At 39.6% G+C, this 24,172-nt stretch overlaps 1 protein-coding gene across 5 annotated transcripts in view; it reads left to right on the top strand.

Moving 5' to 3' along the window:
• The window catches only part of frmpd4 (FERM and PDZ domain containing 4), a 787,881-nt gene that overhangs the window by 633,573 nt on the left and 130,136 nt on the right, over positions 1 to 24,172 (top strand). For all 5 annotated transcript variants that reach the window (XM_039743624.1, XM_039743625.1, XM_039743626.1 and 2 more), the window contains one exon: positions 6,223 to 6,325. In XM_039743624.1, the coding sequence (XP_039599558.1) occupies positions 6,223 to 6,325 (103 nt within the window). The remainder of the gene's footprint in view (positions 1 to 6,222; positions 6,326 to 24,172) is intronic.

Genomic DNA, 24,172 nt, shown 5'->3' with positions numbered 1-24,172 from the left:
TTATACGTTTTCTTCCTTCTTTTTCTTTACCTGTATTTTGACTGCTTGTTGTTATAAACTGTGGTAAATAATCAAGCGTTGACACACAAAGAATTTGGGGGCAGCCTCCCGTATACTTCAGAATTGGCTGAAAAATGTGAAGAAAGGTTGAGAAAAAGGGTCTTTACAGACAAGAGTCCAAAATAAACCTGCACAGGTCAGTAAACGTGGTGGATATATAGTTGGATGGCAGGAAGTGAAGGGATCTTGGGACCGGAACCAGAAATTAGGTCATTGGGCTGTGACTTCTTTGGAGGTGGAACCGGAATTGAAGTTTTGTGGGGTTGAACCAGAAGTGACGTCGTCATGGGAGTCAGGCGGAATTTTCTGCATTTGGTCTGTGGGGAGACAAGAGAAAGGATTAATGCACTCTGCCACCCCCTGGTCTGATAAGAAATTACCTTCTTTTGAGCCCTTTAGCTGCCTCCCATGCACATGTGTGTGGCAACTTGTAGATTCATTCTGTAGTATTTGCCGCATTGTTTGTGTTGTTTTCCTTACTGTTATTACTTTTTATTGAAATTTTAATGACATCATCACAGTGCCATTTTTGGCCTTTTTTTGTTGATGATCACATCCTTTGCTGGTTATTTGACTCCCCAATATTGTTGCATCTCATGTCATTATGTCGATGTAAGCATGCTTTAATCGATGCCCAAGTTCTGGACAAATTTTAAAATCCAAAAGCAATTTGCTAGTATTGTTATGAAAATAGTAAACAGTCATTGTTAGAAACTTTTGGCACATCATTTCCTTAATAAATGTTAGTTCTTGACACTCACTTAATCAGGGTTTGTTTAGTTAATGTCTCTTGAGAGTTTGCTGACTGCATTTTTGGTTTTCCATTTAAAACAGTTTGTCATTTTCTTTTATCATAGAAGGATCATAAGGGGTTACCCTACACACCTTGTGATGACATAGTCCTAAACTCAAGTATGACTTTCTCATCTTTGTACTTCCTGTCTTCTGTATTTGTCTATTTAAGTTGGTGTTCATACCCGGACCACTCCGTGATTGACTGCACTGATGAAGTAATTTATTTTCTTTTCATTTAACCCTCTAATTTCAAAATAGTAAAATACTGTAAGTTGCAAAAAGTTATCATCTTCATAGTTTTATTCACTCATTATACATTTACAGTAACATTGGTATAGATTTTAGCATTCTAAATGTGCGTAAAGCAAAAGCAAAGCACAAGTGGATGTGACAGCAGTACAAACCTGGATGGGTAACCATTCATTTTTGCTAGAAGTCTAGGTACCCAATGTGCTTAGATATCAAGCAGATCTTTCAATCATGTGTTACACCTCTGAGCTGATAGGTCTTCAGACTGACATTATATTGGAATGGATATCGATGGAAGGTAAGAAAAGCAACTACTGCTGTCCCCTATATTTTTGTCAGCCTTACTTTTCTTACTTACTTAGATCCTTACTTTTATTTATTTTATAATGTTACATTTTATTTTATAAATGATGATGTTCTGTTTACCTATGAAATGTCAATGAACAACCCATACTCACTCATTCAGAGCCAAATAACGTAACCAAGCATGTCTTCGGGATGTGGGAAAAGCAAACTATAGAATATGGGGAATACATGGATAAAATGTACAAACAGCACAAACATGGTGATCCAGCTAAAAAGTAAGCCCTTATAATAATTTCATTTTATGATACTACACATTTGCAACAGAAAGGAAAACAGTAACACATACAAATGACATTGTCATATGTTTGTAATTCTTTATCTCCAATGATCACTGAGTGGTGTTTACTGCAAGAAGCCATGCTTGACAAAAAGTGCTTTATGTGGGTTATCAGTTTGGGTTAAATATCCACTGTCCCTGTGTAGATAGTGTCGCAGATGACTGGGGCCACCCGGCCGGGACGCCTTAGAGGACCGGAAGGAGGGCTTACGCCTCCCTCAGACCATGTGGGGGTGACCACCCTGGTGCCTTTGGTGGCCACGGGTACAGGGCTTTGAAGCTCAACCCTGTAGGGGCCCGTGGTCACTGCCAGGGGGTGCCCCAATTCCTTGGGGACCCTGGACCTCAGCACTTCCGCCACACCTGGAAGTGCTGGGGGGAAGAGGATCAAGGACACCAGGAGTGCTTCAAGGTGCGCAGCTAGTACTAGCGCCTAACTGGGGAGTGTCGGCGGAGGCTTGTCAGGGAGCACCTGGAGCTCGTCCGGGTGTGAATAAAAGGGGCCAGCTCCCTCCATATGAGGGCTGGAGTCGGGAGTGAAGGAAGACAAGGTCTTGGAGGAGGAAAGGAGGTGGCCTGAAGACTAAAAGAGGCAGTGTGAGGCCGGGACTTTGGGGGAGTTTTGAGGGTTTGTGTGCACTTTGTTGTAAATAGTAACTGTAAATGAATGTGTGGTGGTGTGTAATACGATGTCTACCTGTCTGTGTCAGGGGTTCGTTCCACAACAGATAAATAGATAGATAGTGTATATACATAGATAGCTCTAGATCTTAACATCTTAGATGCTGAATTCAGATACCAAGCCACCTTTTTACTCAAGCTACCAGGGCTGATCTTCAAGAGTTGATAGTGGCCGTGTTTATCGACGTTGTAGTATTTGTTCATAAAGAGTCTGCTTCTCATGGAACAATCTGCAACATTACATTGAACTGCTGAGACGTCTAATGAAAAGCATCAGGAAAAAAAATGTCTGATGACGTGGTGCTCTCAAAACTGCATTTTGCACCATAACAGCACACCTTCACACATTGCATTTTTAGTCAGAGGTTTTGACTAAAAACAATGCAACTGTTGCTTCACACCTTAAGTATCTGCCAGAATTCACTGCCTGTGATTTTTTTTTTTGTTCCTGAAATTAAAATTAGGACTGAAGAGAAAAAGTTTTGGTGTCATGTTAGAAGTCCAGGAAAAAACGCATGAGGCTGTAGACATGGTAAAGAAAGATGAGAAATATCATCAGGAATGGTAGAACTGTGCTGCATCTCAAGGAGGGTATTTTAAAGGTGACTAAATGGGAATAGCTGGAAGTTTTATAATAAAGGGAAATAATTTTAGGTTCTCCCCTCATACATTTTGTGTATTTCCGAAGAGACAACCCACATAACACTCTGAGTTATTTACATCACAATGTACTGCACATTTTATTAAGATTATATTATGCCTAGTGATAAGTATGAAAAAAGTGATGAGCTGCTCTCTTAAGCTGCCGTGGTTCTTCGGTGGCCTTTTAAGGGTACTCTTTATTTTGTAAGCTCACCATGCCACAACCTAAATTACTGTAAAAGGTGTAACTCCTCCGAGGCTGCATTCATAACGATTTTTCCACTGACAAGCACAGAATGGAATCATGGAAAACCATTAGTTCTTGTCAAGTGGGCACATACAGTAATACGGCTGGCACGTTACCCTCACTTTTGCTTTTAATGGCATTTGTAATTTTTAAACCTTCCTCAAACAGACCACTGCACTCAAGGAGGCATGCTGCAGTAATTTTAATAAATGGTGCAAATCATTATAAGTCTTGTAATATTTACGATTGTTTATCCGTAGACAGAAGATTCACTATGCTGCTTTCACACTTTTCAGAACGTGCTCCTTTATAGAAACAGTTAGTGTGCTGTTAAGTCACACTTGTACAAGTCCAGCTGTTTATGTTGCCTGTACATTCGGACTTGTCACATCAGACCCCCAGTTCAAGTGTTTGTTTCAATTGAAAAAGATTTTGTCCTCCTGTTCATATATGTGTGCCACCCAACTGACAATCCCCTTGACTCCCCCTTATTGTTCATCTGACTGTATTGCTTAGCACACCCGGCCACCAGGCACTCAGTAGTGAACATCATCCCTAGTTATGTCTTAAAGAGTGCTGATTGTGCCATATTGGGGAAGAAAATTGGCTGATATATTTATAAAACAAAGAACCCTTTTTTTCCTCATAATGCAAAGAGTGTCCTTGTAGCTTCTTTATAAACAAGAATGTCTTAGATGTTCACTTCAGTTTTTATCAGCTCAATAAATATACTTTCTGGAGACTTCAGTCACATGTACAGACTGATGATCTTAAAGTCGGGTTCACATTCTTTAAGTCACAAAGCGTTATTTTTTTGCCATCTGATCACCACCCATACTGGTGGTGTTGCCACAGATGGTGTGTGTAGGCCTGCAGCAAAAGCATTCTGTAACAGTGACAAAGGCAGATACTCAGTGTGCATTTATAGCTTCAGGAGGCAAAGAGCTGACAGCCAAAATTCAGTGCTGAAACCTTTTCAAAGAGGCTTGCTTTATCACTGTTTTGGTATTTGATGAAATTTTATTTTTTGTAGCTTAACGTGTCCTTGTGTGCTTTGGCACAGAATTTGTTCATTTCACAAGCTAAAGAAAACAATCTCAGTCATGTTTAATCCAGTTCTGAGTTGCAGTAGATTAGAACCTGTCCCCATAGGACTGGGCACCTGGCAGGAAATGGCCCCAGACAGGATGCCAGTCTATTGCCTTTCAACCTGAACTGCATGTCTTTGGCAATTTAGAGAAAGACCTGTGAGTACTTTGTGGAAAAGCACTGGGAGAGTGTGCATCCTCCACAAGGACATCATCCAGGCAAGGGATTCCAACTCAGGATGTTGGATATGTGAGATGGAAGGAAGCACTAACCATTGTACCACCATACCAACCCATCTGCAAAAATATGAAATGCATAGAGGCAGGGATGGAACGATGTAAAATCCAAATAGCATCTCACACAGGCAGTGCATAACCCATTGTCCTTATCTTACTAGCTGAGTTACCCGTCTATAACAGATAGATTACACCTTCAAAACTGTAAAAGCATAAACAGTGTTTCATTTAATTTTCTCATTAATCAGGGAACGTTTGATTTTTGCCTTTACTACAACAGATACCACTTCATTCCTCTTACCATCTGAGAGCTCTGTAGTGCTGGCAAATTTGATCCATGGAAACAATGTTGGATCCATCCATTTTCCAACCAAGTTTGCATGTTCTCCTCGTGTCTGCGTGGGTTTTCTCCGGGTACTCCGGTTTCCTCCCACAGTTCAAAGACATGCAGGTTAGGTGGATTGGCGATTCTAAATTGTCCCTAATGTGTGCTTGGTGTGGCTGTGTGTGTCCTGCGGTGGGTTGGCGCCCTGCCCGGGATTGGTTCCTGCCTTGCGCCCTGTGTTGGCTGGGATTGGCTACGGGAGCATAATCACACAGGGAGTTAATGTTAAAGCTGCTGTGGAATTTATTTCCCTACTCTCTCAGTGGTCCTCTGGCATTTACTTGTCGAGCAGGCACTATATGTATGGCAATGCCATAAGTGGTTAGATTCGTAAGGCTTTTTATGCTGGTGAGGGGTCTCAGCTTCTCTTAAGTCATTATATTTTTAGTCGATCACTCTCCAGTCGCTATGAGCGTTCTACACTCTCTTCCTTCTTGATTCAGGGATGTCCCACCTGGGCAGTTTCCAGCTGTAAGAAGCGTTACTCTAGGCACTCTACCTCCCTTGCCCAGTATGCCACTTCCATAAGCTTCCAGCTGCTGTGACCATCCCTCATAACTTTTTATTCCTGTTCTCTGTATATGATGTTCCCTATCTTTTGCTTGGTGCAGTAATTATTCCTGTTGATTTTCCATCTTTTTTGGTAGCTGTTCTTGGCACTTTTCTAACACCAAGCAAATGACTATGTCTCTTCACTTGCCACTAGTTTATCCTTGCTAACTAACTACTTGATGCCCCATCATGGTACTGTGCCAAGGACTGCTGACATGGGACATCACAGTGGTGCTTCACAAACATAGCAGGCATATCTGTGTGAGGCCTTCCCTTTCAGTCTGTCATTAAGGTGATCAGTGTGCAAAACAAATTATAGTGTAACTGGTCTTGAAAAAAATAACAGACAAGCCCTAACAAAAGTATCAGTCTTTAGCCTTCATTTAAAAGCTGTGTATTCCATATACTGTTAGGTTAATCCTTTCAGAGATTGAGACTCCAATAGGTTTACCTTCTACTGTGGTTTTATTTATCTTAGGAAATATACGAAGGCCTGCTTCTGGTGATCACAGTGTATACTTTAGATTGTAGGCATTACTAAGTGCAGTAATAATGCCAACTCCTTTATGTGTAATCATTTTTAAGCTCCCTATGAAACCTTAGTAGGATGTATTTTTACTTAAAACTTTTTTTTTACTCCTAGGGGGACCGTCAGAAGGAAAACTTATTCCAGGAGACCAGATCATAATGATAAATGAGGAGCCAGTCAGCACTGCTCCCAGGGAAAGAGTCATCGACCTTGTCAGGTAATACTTTGTTCTGTGTTGTGTTAATGGAGTGAGCAGTTTGATATAGTACACTTCACGTTTACAGCGTTCTTGTCTTGCAGTTACTGTAGGCTGTAAAGGCTTCAGCACCCTAATGATGTTGAAAGGGTTGATGTGGCAGCAAAAAAATGGATGGTTGGAAGAACAGATACTGTCTGCTTGTTATGTTTCATTAATCAGATATCTCAGAAATCATCCTGTGTATCTGCTCTCATGAAAATCTTTTTCTCTTTCTCTTACATTTCAGAAGAGGTATTTCTCATCTCAGCGGTCAGGAAAATACAGAATTTTGTCTTTACCCAATCTGAAAAGTAACTTAACAGTATGCTCAAATATCAAACGTTGTTACTGATAATAGTTATCACTGCATGTTACCCTCTTTTTAAATTTGGGAAAGAAAATGACAGAAAATGATTTTGCAGCATATGGTTATCCATGGGGACTCAGTGTTTAGTATTGCTGACCCACAACTGCAGTGACCAGGGTTCAAATGCCAACACTGTCTGAGGGTTGTTTGCAAATCCTAGGTAAATTTGTGTGGGCTTTCCGGTTTCCACCTAAAGATGGGAATGTTGGGTTAATTGAAAGCTCTCGATTATCGCTGTGTAAATGGAAATACAGTAGATGTCTGTGTCTGCTGATGGACTGGCATCTCATTTCATATTTGTTTCCTGTGTTGCACATCATAATCAAGGCTTTAGCATCCCACACATCTATAATTAGCAGGTTTAGAAAATATCATCCATCTTCTAATTTATTAATCTGCTTCAGGATAGAAGTCCTGGTAGCATTAGGCATAAGATAGAAACCTAACTAATTCATCTCAGAGCACAGTACCACATACACTAATACTGAGCCATTTTAAATTAGATTAAATCAAAAACACTGTATTGTCCGCACGTGGAAATTAAAACTTTACAGAAGCTCAAGAGTAAAATCAATATTCCAAAAAAAATTCATCCCCCACACCACAAATGTGCATAAGATCCTGTGACTTGGATAATAAGATAGTTGCTGCTGTCAAGAACAGAATTGTAGGTGGGATTAGGATGAGGTGACACCTGCCCAGTTACCCAACAGGTTTATATTTTAAGGCATTAACACGGTGGTTCTCAACCTGTGGGGCGGGCCCCTCCAGGGGGGCACAAAGTACCAAAAGGGGGGCGTGAAGATGTGAAAAAAAGAAAACAAGAATCAAAAAAATGAAAAATACATCTAGTGAAACAAAAAAAAATGTACTTAAACTACATTCTGATACTAGAAAAATAAACGTAGAGTTACATAAATGTCGATAAAAGTTAAGTAGATATAATAAAATATGCAGCTATGATATATCATTCATTAAAAAAGAACAAATTGGTATTAGTGGGCTCCTTTCAAAAAAAAAATTAGGGGGTGGCGATTAAAACTGTTATGAAAACTCGGGTTGCAAATACTTAAAGGTTGAGAAACGCTGCATTAACATTTAAATAGAGAAGGCCAGGCTTGATTTGTCCATGAGTGGAACATGCTGATAGGAGTCTGTTTCCTAGTTGAAGTCACCAGCATTCTAAAATCATAATACTGTAATTCAATTATGACACAATGAGTTAGCTATGATGATGTATCTCCCCAGAAGTAATGTGGACAAAGTTAGTCAACATTTCAATGTGTGGATCACACATTTAGTTTTAATTATAGGTTTAAATTCATTAGTGTCCCTCTCCTGCTTTTTCCACTCAGTCTGATCATACCAAATGTAGCCAGTACTAAAATGAGACATTTTAGCCAGTTCTTCACGGTATACTAAATGATTTCATGACTTGATCTTCCATGATCTTCACCAATATTGGCATTCTACCAGGCTGCTGGCTAAAGCCATTCACCAATACTTGTGTAGCAAAGTATGAGGGTAGCAGCAGCATCAAGTTCATGGACAACACCAGTGTGACTGGCTACATCAGCAATAATGAGGAGGCTGCCTACAGAAGGGAGGTAAAAAAAACCTGACTGTATGGTGCCATTATTGACTTCATGAAGAACAAATGAAATCACATGCCACTCCACATCAACTGCTACCCTGTCTAGATAGTTATTAGCATTAGATTCCTGGGTGTCCAGGTCACTAACTGCCTTTCATGGTCTGTCAGCACCATCTGCATCCTCAAAAAGGCCAAGCAAAGGCTCTTTTACAGGAGGAGGCTTAAGCAGCTTTGGAATGGGAACTAAAACACTACAGAACTTCTACCACATGCACTGTTGAAAGCATCCTGCCTGAATGCATCATAATGTGAGTTGGTAAAGGACTAGCCAGAATCACAAACTCCTCTAAAGGATTGTCCCTACACCTTCTAAAATCATTGGGACTGACCTTCCATAGCTTCATACTATGTAATCCACCAGATATCTGAGGTGAGCTAAATCTGTCATCACGACACCCATCCAGCTCATCTCCTGCTTTCAATTCTGCCTTCTGGTAAAAGCAAATAAAGCTTTGTCACATATTATACTCACTTCAGGGACAGCATCTACGATTCCTGGTCTTACCTGCCCTATGCTGTACCCACCTGCTAGTTTATGTCTAATTCTACTGTGTGCTAAATGTGAACTGCCATGTGTACCTTTTTTCCCCACTACTGTTTAATACAAGTTCTGTTTTGCACTATGCACATTCTTCTGCTAATCTTATTTTGTGTATTTATTTATTTATACGTTATCTTATTGTGTTATTCCCAGTATATACTTCTCTGATTCCCATGTCCCTTGAAGCTGGGGCACAAGAACTTCACTATGCTCTTCCAGTGTCTACTCTGTGTCTAATTTAACCTAATGCCACAATACCTGAAATTGCCATGACTCACCATGAGATGTGATGGCTCACTCAATTTATATAAAAGCCATTGTATGGATTTAGAACAGGTCTGAAACTTCTTCACCTTACTTTTACCATCACTCCAAATTTTTGCCCCTTCTGTCCTTGGAGAAGCTGCTTCTCCAATAGGGTGAAACACAGCTCCTTAAGCAGTAGTGACTACAGTGCTACCAACTAAGTACTGGAATGTTTAATACTATATATCCCACTTTACATTTCTCAGAGTCTCCTACATCTTCAGATGTCATAAATATAAGGTAGCCACCAGATCCTTCATGCTCACTCCATGACATCTCTCAAGTTTGGAGCTTGGCAGAAAGGCAGTTGAGACAGGCTAGCACTCACATCTGCGATAACAGCATCATCTCTTCAATTCAAAAAATCTATTCCAAAATATATACACCTCATATGTGCCCATTTGAGAAGTGGGAGAAGCAAGGGTGAACCCACGCAAAGGGAGAGTATGCGTAATCCACTCAGACATTGCCCAAGCTGACGGTAGCACCCAGGACCCTGGAGTCCTGAGGAGACACCGCTATCCACTGCTTTCAAACTGAGCTGTTTTAAAAATGGTGAAAAAAAGAGAAAGACAACCCAGCTGAGATTTCTCAACTTGTATACTGTTTCTCTAAGTCTAATTTAATTAATTAATCAGTGTTTATTTTATATGTTAGTTTTTATATTGAATTACTCGTATATCTCAAGGGAACATATACAGTAGATGGATTTATTTCACTGTGTGTCTCAAAAACATTGCAATAAATGTAAATTGTTGGCATATGTCGACTATAAATTCACATTGTCTACACAAGGACAATAGAAAAAGATGACACAAAGCATTACAGAAAGCACTGCTATTTTTAGAAAGCGATAGACATCTCATTTTGAATATAAGAGCCAAAGAAGCTTTAGAGACAAATTCTCAAAAAAGACTTCCAGAGAAGATACAGAGAGAGTGAGACAGCAAGAGAGTCCCAAAAGTCCAAAATTTAAGTGAGTTTTTTGCCAAACGTGAAGTGTGGCCTAGTAGCTTAGGAAATGAACTGTTGACCACAAGACTGCACTCTTGCTGGGACACTCTTAGGAGTTCCAAAGGTGGTAATGGAGTTAGCACTGCTGCTTTACAGCTGCAGACTCCTTTGCACAAGTCCTTATTTACTATCTGTGTGTTGTGTGCACATTGTTCCCATGTTTGCATTTTGTTTTTTTTCTGCAGCTGTTCCTGTTTTCCTCCAAATTCCCAAAGTCATGCAGGTTAGATTAATTGGAAACATTAATTTTGCCCAGTAGAAGTAAGGTCTGCGGTGGGTTGGCACCCTGCCCGGGATTGGTTCCTGCCTTGCGCCCTGTGTTGGCTGGGATTGACTCCAGCAGACCTCCGAGACCCTGTGTTCGGATTCAGGAGGTTGGAAACTGGATGAATGGATGGATAGAAGTAAGGTGGGGTGTATGAGTGAGTGTGTCCTACATTAACGACTGTTATAGCCCAGGTGCCTGAAGCTGGCAAAACATCCTTTGAAATGAGGTCAGTCAACAGACATATTCAAGGACACAAACGAGCAAGGTTAGGTGCATTAAAAGTTTTCAGTGCTTTTTATTTACTAAAACAATGCAAAATAAAAGTGCCAAGCATTTCTTTTTTAATAAACAAATAATCCAACAAATATTCCATAAAAACTGGTTAGCCTCGATTAAGGTTAAAATCACCAATAAATAAATCCACAGCAAATCCCAGCAGAAAACCATATAGACATCGGGTTTGTTTTTCTGAAATCTCACTCTCCCAGCCCAACTAGTTTTCCACTTTTCCCCTCTCCAGCTCACCGTACTGGTCTTCTCAACCACTAGAGATGTCAGTAGCTGCAGTTCCATTTACTGGCTCTCATCTCCACTTCCTCCTTTGGCAACTGATGGAACGCTCAGAGCAATACCTCCATCTTATATGATCCCTGCAGTCTTGAATGCCCCAAAATTCTATCTTCACCAATGTTTTTTACTGCTCTCCTTTATACCTCCATGGTCACAGTGTCCTCATTACAATCCATGAAGAGACAATGATGAAATTGGAACTAGCTGTGCACTAACATGCAAGTGCAATCAACCTCAGTCTCCCCGTTAAACATCCTGAGGCTGCACAAACATGCACACTCAAGTAGCTTGAGCGGCACTATTTTTATTTTAAAACTTGTACTGCCACTGACCTTTAGTGCAACTCACCAAATGGACCAACATTCTCTCCAAGATTGGTTCTTGTCAGATTCTGCCTGGACGTTCTCTGGCTTCCAGTTGGATTAGGTGGATTTGAAAATGGATCGATGAATGTGTCACTTGGACTTAATAAATCTTAAATTATAATTTGCCTGTCCAGGGTTGGATTCTGCCTTACAGCCAAAGTTATCGGAGCAGGCTGTATTTCCTCTTTATCCTAAAACTAGAAAAATCAAGTTCACTAACTGGTTGCATTATTGATGAAAAACCTTATTGGGTACATTCACATATAATGCAAAAAGCACATACTGCGATAGCCATGTCTGTTTGTCCGTGTGAAACAACTCGGTCCACAGAGGATCAGTGTTATTGAAATTTGGCATGCTAGGAAATTTGTCAGGACAGTTCAATTTTATGTTTTACACATTTTTGAAATTTCAGAATCTCCCATTAAAATGTGTAAGAAAATTTGGGAACTCATCTATCTTAAGACAGAGAAACATTCTGAGCAAAGTCAATTACAGATTCATTTACTGTTCAGTTTACCTTTAGAGCTGTTACTTCAACTTGTATATTTAAAAAAAAAAAAGTATTTATTCGGCAGCCTTTCCTGATAGCAAAACAGTGAAACACCAGCAGTCATGCATATTTAAGCGAGTATGCTTCACTACTGGACACGGGATGGAGAGGTGAGATGATTTTGTTTTTTTGCTAGAACCTATCCCAGATAGAACATGGTCAACAAATCCTGCACAGGGTGCCAGTCCATCACAGGGTAAACTCAAACACACACACACTACAGTGAATTTAGCATTGCCAATTCACTTAACCTGCATGACTTTGTTACAGTGGGAGGAAAGCGGACACTGAGAGAACACACAGACTCCATGCAGGGAGGAACAGTACGTGAACCTTAGTCTGCTTACTGTGAGGCAGAAGCTCTACCACTGCACCACTGCGCTGCTCTTTGCAAAATATTTATTTGTTCAATGCAGAAGTAATTATATTGTTTATTTATTTATCACTATCACTTACTGTACCAGAATGCAGTGGTAGGTTTCATTATGTGCTAGCAGTCTGGCTTCATCTTGCGCAAACCTCAGCCACAGCAGCTCACTTCTCCTATTCTTTGAGAGTGAAAGGGGTAAGTGACATGACGTTCATGTCCGCAAAAGTAACAGATAAAAGCTTCTTAACCTAAGCAGAAATGTATGGCAAATGGTTTGGTGACACTTTATGTTACAGTTATTAAATGTATACTCTGTTTTTCTGTTACAACCAACAACTACCAAGAGCAGAGGAATCTTTTTATCACTTATGTTGAAATCTGCTATCTATGAATGTAATTTCAGCCACATGACATTGTAAAACGGTATTAAAAGTATATTGCATGTACACTACTAGTACATGTAATTACATTCTCATTGTCAGTTTTGAATATGATTCACTTTTACTAAATATGCAATAAACAAAATTTGCTGATGTGACAACAAATTGTAAAAACGCTTCAGCTTTCAAGACTCCGAATGCATCTGAATGTTTTACCATGTGTACGTCTATTTCTTGTTTTATTTTCAGGATTACAAGGTAGCTAAATAAAGGTTTTATTTCATTTTTATATTACTTTCAAAGGTAATTTTAATAAAACTGGGAGTTGCCAGCTTTGTTTAGATAGTCAGTGCAAGATACAGTAAGGGACGTTTAGCTGTCTGTGCTCCATCCTTGGCCAACACTTACAACTGAAAACAAAACAACAATAAGCTGCAAAAAGTACAATAATAGGGCTTAGCTATCGTTAAAAAGCTGGCTAACAAAGAGAGAGACCTTCTCCTTTGTTTGAACCTTTCTGATAAGTAGCTGAGCCTACGTTTCTTTCTCATCTCCCCTTGATTCCTCTCACACCAGACTTTTGCTACTCTCACCTCAGGACTCCTTGTCTTGACTCACACTCCATGTCCCTCTGATCCCATCATTACAGATCCTGTGTTTAAGTAGGAAGACAGGGGACAAATGAGCTCTGGAATTTTCTGTCTTCTGATGGCCAGTGGGGATCCCAGAATGGAGCAGTAAAATGTTTAAACTTCAGCTAGAAAAGAGTAGAGCTTCTGAGCAGCACCCAGGCCAGATACAGTATGGGGAATGCACTCGTTTTTGATCTCTGTAGTAAGGGAATGTTCTCCTGGTAACACAAACTATCCACATAAGACCATTCTTGCCATGTTATGACCTGTCTGTGTGGGCCTTTCTAGAAAAATCCAGTAAGCCACCCTCTGTGCCGGACACGTTGAAACTGATTAGAATCAAACACCTAACCCGGGGGAGTAAATGCTAACATTAATTTTATTTTAATTTTTTTCTTTTTTTTCATTTTTATTACTATTTAATTTAATATTGTTTCTTTGTATCAGTATACTGCTGCTGGATTATGTTAATTTCCCCTTGGGATTAATAAAGTATCTATCTATCTATCTATCTATCTATCTATCTATCTATCTATCTATCTATCTATCTATCTATCTATCTATCTATCTATCTATCTATCTATCTATCTATCTAACCACAATTTGAAAAATGTCTGCAAGAATGCAACCTAAGCTGTGACATTCATTGCTAATTAGCAGGAGTTGATTCATATTGAAGATTATGTTATGAATTATCCTCTGGCAGGTTAATTTTAAGAAGCCTACTTTTGAAAAATCATGGAAAGCAAATAAATTGAAAATGATGCAAAGTGCTCGCCTTTTTATTTTGTACAGTTCTTTCTGTTCCCATTAAAACTTTCTCCTTCATTTACTCCAGTCTGCTTCTGAACCCGGGGGCCACTGCTCTAGTTTAAATGTGCAACTAATTGGCAACTGCTCAGATACTGATTATACATTTATCTCTCCCTGTCCTTTTCTTCACTCAGTGCTTTATAAAAACAAATATATGTAATATTTATGAGGGGAATTTAAGAAAACAAGCTTTTTTTTCAGCTGCAATTTTTTAGTTCAGCGCTCAGCATTTCATACCTGTTACATTTTAACAGTAGAACAAATGACTCGAAAATTAAATAGGCAGAAATGAGCTCAGTCATAAAAATGCTTGCACAATTGAAGACATCTTTTATTACTAAAGTATCATTTTTTCTTCTCAGCTGAAGTTGTGCAGCAGCAGCTATTTACTTCCCACACCTTGCCCTGTATGAAGAGGGCAATTCTATAACAGTTGCTTAAATAATACTGAGTGTCAACATATTTGACAGCTGCTTTAAATAATAAAAGAAGCAACTGTCTACAATTAATCTTCATTTTAACACCAAGCATTTCATCCCACAAATAACATAAGGCAGACAGGCAGGGTCAGATACTTCACTTTACTGTGCTTTCAAAACTAGTTGTATACAATTTAATTTTCTGAAGTTTATATAAATAAAATATTGATACAAGTATACAACATAAGGATATCAGTAATCATTGTTCCTCAACAGCCCCCAAACAGTAATCTCCAAGGATTGTTAACAGCAAGGAAAAGACCAGCAGGTGCAAAAGTGAGACTCAGATTTTATTGGAGGCATGCAATGTCAAAAGCAACAAGGGCACCAATAAATTGAGCAGGCAAAACACGAGAGCAAAACCAAAAATCAGAAGTCAAAAGAAGGTTATTGAAATTGTTTAGCAATACCTAGCACTTGGCCTACTTGAATAAAAGATTAGTGGTTATGCTAAAGGCTTGTGGTTTTTGTTATCCAAGTAAGGTTTAACACTAGAATCCCTGAAGTCTACGAAAAAAATTCCCAGGCCACCTTAAATTCCTTTGCACCTCTCCATTAGCGTCTTTTGTTTTGTAAATGTGTAGCACAGCACAAGCAGTAAGCAGCCTGCTGTCCTATAATGGTGTCTCTATTATTTTTTGAGAGCAGAGATAAGTAAAAAAAAAACGAAAACTAACACCAGGGGCCTTATGCATAACACCATGCATGGAATTCGCACTATAACATGACGTAAGCACAAAAGCGAAAATGTGCTTACACGCAAAATAATCCAGATGCATAAATCTGTGCGAACATCAGCTTCCACGTTCTTCCGCTACATAAATCCCGGTCAGCATGAAAATTAGTGTAAGTTCACGTGCCTGCTTCCCCACCTCAACTCCTCCCAGAATTACGCCTCTTGCAATATGCACATCAATATAAATAGCCCTTAAGCTCAGTGTTCTGTAAAAAGGCAATAGCAAAAGCACGGGGGGAAAAAGAATTTACCAAGTGGAGGCAAAGAAAAACATACTATTTGTTGGTTTAAACAGTGGTATAAATAACAAAAGGAAGTTAAGCGAGTGACATAGCGTTTTGGAGAAACTCGAAAGCTCAAGTTCACAAAGTCGTACAGTGCCCGAAATAAAAAAGAAGTTGTCAGATATCAAAGTCGCCGTGAAAAGGCGAGTCGTACCCCACCGTCTGACTGTCATATGAAACCTTATTAGGGTACAGAGAAAAAAAAAGGCACACAGTGGGAAAAAAGCACGAAATGTCAACTTTTATTTCAAAATTTCCACTTTAATCACATAGTTTATTTTGTCATTAAAGTAGAACATCATAAACTTTACCTTAAAATCATTTAATTTACTAGTTTCTCAAATCACATCGTAACTAAAGTAGTGCATTAAATGCTTTGTTTTGTATTTGATCTTCTATGTGCTCTATGTGTGTGAATCAATACGTGCTTCTTAAACCGGCTTTCTCTTTATCTGACAGGACACAGAATCCATTACATTCATAATATTACAGCTCTCTGAATATTTAAAATACTGAGATGTTTACGTGATATAATTTTCATGATGATAGGAGTTAAAGCATGTTGTTAAACATGGGAACACGGTGGCGCAGTGATTGTTCATGTCTCATGAAAGATGCTTGTTGTGCCATGTGCAATCTTCGATGAAATAATTTATTGTAGCAGTACTGTCTCTTTCAAATGTACTAACCCCCAATTCCTGTCCTTACTTTTCTTTCTCCAAATACCCAATCGCCACACAATCAGCTCTGTAATAAATATTAAGCCATCTGTAAGCTTAGAACACCGATGCACCGGAACATTGAAATATCTTCGTAGTATGTGTTTAATTATTCTATCCATCTATCCTTCAAGTGTTGCGTCAACACCAGCAAGAATACAGCAGGAGGCAGGAACGATCCGTGAATGGTGCACCAGCGGCTCGCTAGCACTGCAGCACCATGTCCTCACATGTCTAATTATTAACAATATAGATTATTTAAATAAAGTTAAAATTTTATCTGTAAAATATAATAAACATATTTTGTTGCATCTCATCTTAAAAATGATATCGTCATCATATGTAAATATGCTCTTTATAAAGTGGCTCAGGTTGTGCAATATTATAACTGTATCGCAAGTACAAACAGTTCTACAAGGAGCACTTGATGGACTGATTGAGTGCGTTTAGAGTTCTTGGGATGAAACTGTTTCTGAACCGCGAGGTCAGTACAGGAAATGCTTTGAAACGTTTGTCATATGAGAGCAGTTCAATAGACTGCATGGCTGAGCCATGTATACCGATAATTCTCTTTCCGATTAGCTGCTGTACTCCTGTGATTCACACTCAGATACAGTGATATAAATACTCCAAGTGGTACAGTGAGAGTAATATGGAAAAAGATGATCAGCTCTGGCAACCCCTAACAGGAGTAGCTGAAAGAAGAAGAAGGTGCAGTGAGAGTAACAATGCTATAGCAGCTATGGTATTTGGAATAGTTTGGCCATTCCATGGACCATTATATTGTTACGGTTAATTGCATTAAACTAATAAACAATATGCGGTTAATTTCAGTGTATTTATAAAGCCGTGTCAGGAATGTGGATCTGAAAAAGAAAGACAAACCACACAGGAACAGTAACACTGCTTTGACGCTGGTGACGCCAGTCTGCATAACCGAGCAGAGAACTTGCGTACGACAGGATATGAGGTACCGTGAAAATGTGCTTGGCCTTACGCCACGTTTAGGTTTATACATCGTGATTTGAACATGAAAACGTTCTTACGCAACATTTCTTTGCATACACACCATTTATACATGAGGCCCCAGGAGAACAAAGAACATGGCAGTTTCAGTTTAGTTTGCAAAATTGCAACTAAACTGACTTCAAGACTTCTTGAAATAAGTGACAAAAGTCAAGTTATCTGGACCTTATGTATAATGCCATGATTGAAGAAAAGGGAAACATGGTGCATCACCTGAGACTCTTACAACTGCAATCCACAGTCAGAGCAGCAAATCTGGTAGAAGCACGAATGAAGCATATAACAAACAAAGCATAAATAACTTTTCAATAGCAAATGTTTTTGCACAATACTTTACAGCCTCATTCTTTTAGCTTAACAAAGCGAAAAGAGAAATAAATTGACTGTTGATAAATGTTTAAATAGACGGTAAGTGGCACTACTCATTCTTACCTGTCTGCTTCTCTCTTCAACACATTGGTCCCTTGGGAGTAAAACTAATATATATTAGCCTGTATGAATAGTAAAAGCTTTCAAGATGAGTCTTTTCAGGATCTTATAATGTAAATATGTTAAGCACAACAATAATGTTATGATTAAAATGTTGTGAAAAAATTATTATGCAAATAATACCTTTTTTTTTATTCTTCTTTTACATTTGTGAGAGTTTTGAAATGCATACATCATTTCTGGATGTGTGCTTTGTTCATTAATTATTGTCTGAGATTAAGTGTATTTTATTATTTTAATATTTTCATTTTACCATAATGCCTTTTTATGAGCACTACCATGCGTCCCATTGTCAAGATGCACTCCTGGTCATGTGAAATCATTGATGCAAAGCTTTATAGATCTGCACGACAAATTCTTCTTCATTTGAGATTGTCATTTAATTAAAAAAAAAATGTGTATATCTGTGGTGTTATGGGTCCACAGCTCGTTGAGTAAAGGCCATTTTTAAATAAATAATCAATGTGCTCGCGGCTTAGCGAGGGGACGTTGGGCCATAGTGGGCCGCGGGACGATCCGTAGGGTGTGGGCGTTTCTCACCTAGTGCACAGGTGGGGAACTGCCCACATTCATGATTGTCCCGCGGCTAATGCTGCAGCTGCTGTGGCCCTCGTCATTTTAAAAAGAAGCGCGAGTCGGTTTTAAAGGGGAGGAAAAGAGAAACGATCGGAGAGTGAAAGGAAAGGAAAGGAAAGGAAAGGAAAGGAAAGGAAAGGAAAGGAAAGGAAAGGAAAGGAAAGGAGAGGAGAGGAGAGGAAAGGAAAGGACGGAGGTTATCGGGAGCAGAAGAGGATGCAGGTCGGTGAAAGAGAGAGAGAGCCGCGAAGAGCGAGCGGACGGCGGCGAATGGCGCCGTGGACAGCTGCGTAGAAGCTGGGTGTTAGGCCGACACCCACGTGTTTGTGTTGATGTCGCTCCCGCTGAGCGAGCAGGTAGCGGGAGTGAACAGGGAAGGCGACTGGCCGCAGAGAGGCCATGGAAAGGCAGCGGAAGTCGGGAGACTTGGTGGTGGGAATCCCCAACATGAGCGACCTGGCTGTTGTGGGAAACCAAGTTCTCCGGGACTGGGATGAGTGCCATACCGAAGCCAGGGATCGGGAGGTCTCCAGTCTCGTGCGTGTGTTTCAGGAGGGCAGCTGCAGAGAACGTCTTGCCTGCTGCTTGGCCCAAACGGGATTAGCAGGTGAGACGCTAACAGAAGAGCACCAGATTTGTTGTTGGTTTTAAGACTGCTTCCTAAAAGAAGATTTTAACCTCTGGTTTTAAAGGATTGTTTTTTCTATTTATTGGTTTTACTCCTCGTTTTCATTTAATGGATTATTTATTTATTTATTGAAGATCTGCACTATTTATGAACACTTGTTTTTGTTGGTTTTTAATAAAAGCACTGTTACACTTTCTATCCACCCCTTGCTCAAGTGTTTATTTGCCTCCACTGACTAGCTCACTCGGTTTCATTATCGACGGTGTGGGGTTCGAGTGCTTCCAATAGCAAAGGGAGTGTGGAGCCAGAACCCACATCGTCACAATATCTCTTTGTTGAATTTTGGTCCAGAAAACTTTAGCAATCCTTTAGTGTATACATTTTGTTTTCTGACTTTTTGACTTCAGATCTATCTCTTGATCCCTTCTTGCCAGTGTCTTTTTGTAATGGAGAAGTGTTATGGTTCTGTATGTTGACCAATTTTTTTGTGCTTGTTTTAGCCTGTTTGTATTATTAGTTCATTCCTTTGTGTTTTTTTTTTAAATTATATTATTCAAAAAATTTGTTTAAATCCGTTATTAGAAAATAGTACAGTTTTTGGCACGATTTGTTTTTCCATGTGTAGCACTACTGTTTATCGCCGCTGTGGTATGTGGTTCCAGGAGTTACGTGATTGCTGTCATCAAAATTCACTTTAAGAGTGTCCGATGCATTGCTGTCTGAGTTTGTAGATAATCAAAGAAAAATCTATCCCTGTGTATGTGTTAATTGTGCTATAAGTATGTCTCAGTTCTTGACTTTTGCTTTCATTTCTCCTAATACAATTTTTGGGTATTCTGTAGATTTAGGTATTGATATTCAAAAAGGCTGAATTTTCTGCTTGGCTACATTTCCTTGCATAGTAATCCCCTTTAAAGTAGTGTTTTCTGTGTAAGCCTAAGTCCAGGGAGATACTGTACTTAACGCTAAGCAATGTGCTGGAAACCAATGGTGCATTTTAAGTTTCACGTTTAAGTTTATTGTCTTTTGTACACTGTACAATGGGATACTGAAGAGTAATGTACTATTGTATTTGCTATATTGCCATTACCTTAGAAGTACAATAACTGCATGTAACTGTGAATGGAAAAACCTACCATTTGTGTCAAGAAAGATGTGCATTTGCTGTGAAAATGTCAAAATAAGGCTGTAGACCACAAACTTAATGAATAAAAACACCTAATAAATGCAACATCACACAACGTGTCATGTCATTTAGGTAGGGGAGCATGCACTAATACAGTATGTTGCCACACCTATCACATGATGAAACAGCTGGGATTCCAGATTGTAACCACCCAGTGGTATCTGCCGAAACCAGGTGCTCCATGGGGATCCCCTTGGCCTGTTCAACAATGAAGATCTTGTGAGCCAGATCACCCTCAGGGAATTATGACACATGGCCGTAATTCCGTAACTGATGCTCCCTTTCAATGTAAGTAATGTGCCTCATTTGGGACCCCATGAGCAACCACTCATTCGATACATCGTCAAACCAGTGGTACCCAAGGATTCTCCAAAGAGTCACAATACCAAAGGAGTCCAGTCTTCATCTCAGGTTACTGGATAGCCTGCATGTCTCACAACCATACAGCAGAACAGGAAGCACCAGGACTCTAAAGACTTGGACCTTCATCCTTTGGCAAAAATATCAGGAGTGCCACACACTCCTTTCCAGAGACCTCATGACCCCCCATGCCCTCCCAATCCATCTACTGTCTACATAAGGGATAGTCACCAGAGTCATGAATGTTGCTGCCAAGGTAAGTAAACTTCTTAACGCAGTAGACACTCTCTCCACAGACAGACACGCTGTTGATGGCTGTGCCCAAGATGTCACTAATGGTCTGGATCTTGGTTTTTATTCTGGACGCTCGCAATCCCAGACACCTCACTCAGTCTCTCAAGAGCCCCGATCAGAGCCTCCATGGACTCTGTGAAGATCACAGCATCATCAGCAATGTCAAGATCAGTGAATCTTTCTTCACCAACAGATATCCCATGCCTGCTGGACCCCACGATCCTGCCTAGCATCCAGTCCATGCAAGCACTGAACCGAGTAGGAGCAAGAACACACCCCTGATAAACTCCAGAATCAACTGGGAAAAACAGGTTCTATCTCCATTCTGCATAGCACTTACAGTACTAGTGTACATGCCAGCCATGATATCCAGCAACTTCGGGGGTATCCTGTGAAGTCTCAGGATGTCCCACAGAGCAGCTTGATCAACTGAGTTGAATGCTTTAGGAAAATCAACAAAGGCTGTAAAGAAACTCTGCTGATATTTGTGTTTGTGCTTGATGAGAACTCTCAGTGCCAGGATGTGGTCGATGATAGACTTCTTAGGCGTAAAACCAGATTGCTCCAGTTGCTGGTAGGTTAGCAAGTGATCATGGATCCTATTGAGGATGACACTAGCAAGGACCGTACCCAGTACTGAGAGCAGTGTTACCCCCCTGTAGTTGCCGCAATCCAGGCGATCACCCTTCCCCTTCCAGGTAGGGACGACAAGTCCCGTTTTTCAGTCAGTAGATGGAAGCAAACATTGCTTGCAATGCCAGGAGGACAGCCTTACCACCACCCCGAAGAAGTTCGTCCCGCACACCGCAGGTCCCTGTCGCCTTCCCTGCCCTCTGCTGGTGCCCCACCTATGGGTGGTTCTCAGCTAATTGAAGGATCAGCCTCACGAACCATGGATCTAGAGATGTCCAGAAAGACCGTTCCATCACCTGCCCTGACTCCGACTTTCCAGGGAACGTGCAAAAAATAAAAAAAGCATCTTTTAATGTATAATCATAATGTAGTCAGTGCAAATGCCTGTTAAGTAGGCATATTAAGGCATATTTCATGATTTTTTGTCAATTAACACATTTTTTTATTCTCCTTACTACTCAGAAAAAAGTAGGATTGATTCTGTCGGTGAACTTAGCTTTGCGTATAATGTCTCTCTTATAGTCATTATTATTCTTCACAACCATCCATCTTTCTGGTGGTGTCATATCAGGTGTTTGAGCAGGAGATTGTGAGAGGTACTGGCATGCAAGGAGAGTGTGACAATACTCCAAAGGGCAGAACACAGAGCCGGTACTGTGGACCACTTTAAACACTATGTATAGGTCATTACAAAGTTATAACATAATGAGATTTTATGTATTGTTTATATCGTTTATATTGAAGCTTTACTCACAACCTCATATGTTGTTACTGAGCGCTATTAGTAGTATACAAGTGCCCCTAAGACTAACTCTCAATGACTTATGATTCAAAACTCCATCTATCCATTCATTTTCACTCTTTAGGGCCAAGGAGAGTCCAAGCTTATGCCAGCAGCTTTAGGCACCAGGCAAAGTACTATACTTTTGCGGATACTGTGTGAATTTAGAGTCATCACTTAACATGACTTGCACATCTTTGGGTTTTGGATAAAAAACACATTATGGAAAGAAATGAGAAGAACATGCAGACACCAGGTTGACAGTGGCCAGGCTGGGATATGAAGTGCTACCTATTGTGCAACCACACCACCCACGATGCAGTCCTGATTTTTATAATGTTCATTTGGTCATAACAGAAAAAAGTTATTAGGCAGATTTTCTTTTGGCACCTCAGAAGACAGTGAGAGACTTGGAGATGGCACTCACACAAGTCTAATAACGTAAATCCATGATTTAGTCATGGACTCATTCCTTTCATTTCTTTTTGTAACCAGTCAGCCTGTCTTGGGAAATATTAATAATAAACGCACACTGTTCACTTGCAGAGACTTCTTTTACATTGACAGCTAGTCCCAGATCTCCTTGGCCTTTCTCATTCTAAGATGGAAAGTTTAACTTGCATAGCTATTTTATGAAGCAAGGGAACTGTCATGCGATTATGATTTTTGATAAAAAAAAATACTTTGTGATACAATTTTCAGTGCACTGTTGCATTTTTTTCTGTCTTTTTTTCTAAATTTATTCTAGAATGAAGAAAAGGAAGCAGATATTTATTTTTAAATAGAAACATAAAGCAAGAAATTATGTTAATCATTTTTCTAATCCATTTAAAGTGGAAATTAAATTACTAATTATGTTGAAGTATTAAAATGAAAACAACAGTAATGCCAATGTGTTAACACATGCATTGCTGAGATCATTTTCTTCATTTTGGAGGAAATGATTTTGTAGAAAGGAGTGTGGCTTTGTGCACCGAGGTTGACTGAGAGAGTCCTGCAGAGAATCACTTGCCAGACTTGTTTGAAGCACTTCTCCCAACCCTGTCGTAAAATTACAAAGAGACAGTCCTAAATGGGGGTTAGGGGTACTTAACCATACAAATAAAGACATACAAAATATTTATCAACTTATATGCAAAATTTCACATCACAAAACAAGGTTAATAAATAAACCAATCATTGTGCTCTGTGTGTAAAGTGTACAAAGCCACAATCTTTTCTTCAAAATCGCCTTTTTGCAGAGTAAAGAAAAACAATGCATGTGTTAACTCTTTAATAACTCTTAAATAGTTCAGCATGATTAGCCTTTTAATTGCAATTTTGAATGAATTAGGCAGATTTCAAAAATGTTTAGCATAATTTCTGGCCAGTTTTATTTTAAAATAAATATTTGCTTTCTCATCTTCATTCTAGAATATATTTAGAAAAAAGGATAGAAAAAGGCAACAGTACACTACAAATCGTATTATAAAGTGTCTGTCTTTCGGGAAAAATCATAATCGTGTGACAGTTTCATGGTGGATGCTACAGTATGTGAAGCACAAAACTGTGTGACTTGGGGGACAGCAGTAGGACTTGACAGGTATGGAATGTTAGCAAATGAGCACTCTTGAGAGCTCCTTCCATTTGTAGACGCTAACAAAGCACAGAGAGACACAATGTGGCATGCTAATAAGGTCACTTGTCGGAATGTCGTCTTCACACTAAGGCTAGTTCATTATTTATAATATTGCCAAGTTATTTGGCAATGCTAAAGAGTAAACACTTTTACAATTGTTTGGCATCAGCTGGATTAAGGTTTG

This window comes from Polypterus senegalus, chromosome 2 (assembly GCF_016835505.1).
Source record: "Polypterus senegalus isolate Bchr_013 chromosome 2, ASM1683550v1, whole genome shotgun sequence".
NCBI lineage: Eukaryota > Metazoa > Chordata > Cladistia > Polypteriformes > Polypteridae > Polypterus > Polypterus senegalus.
The sequence above is the reverse complement of the archived record's forward strand: the minus strand, read 5'-3'. Positions and strand labels throughout refer to the sequence as shown.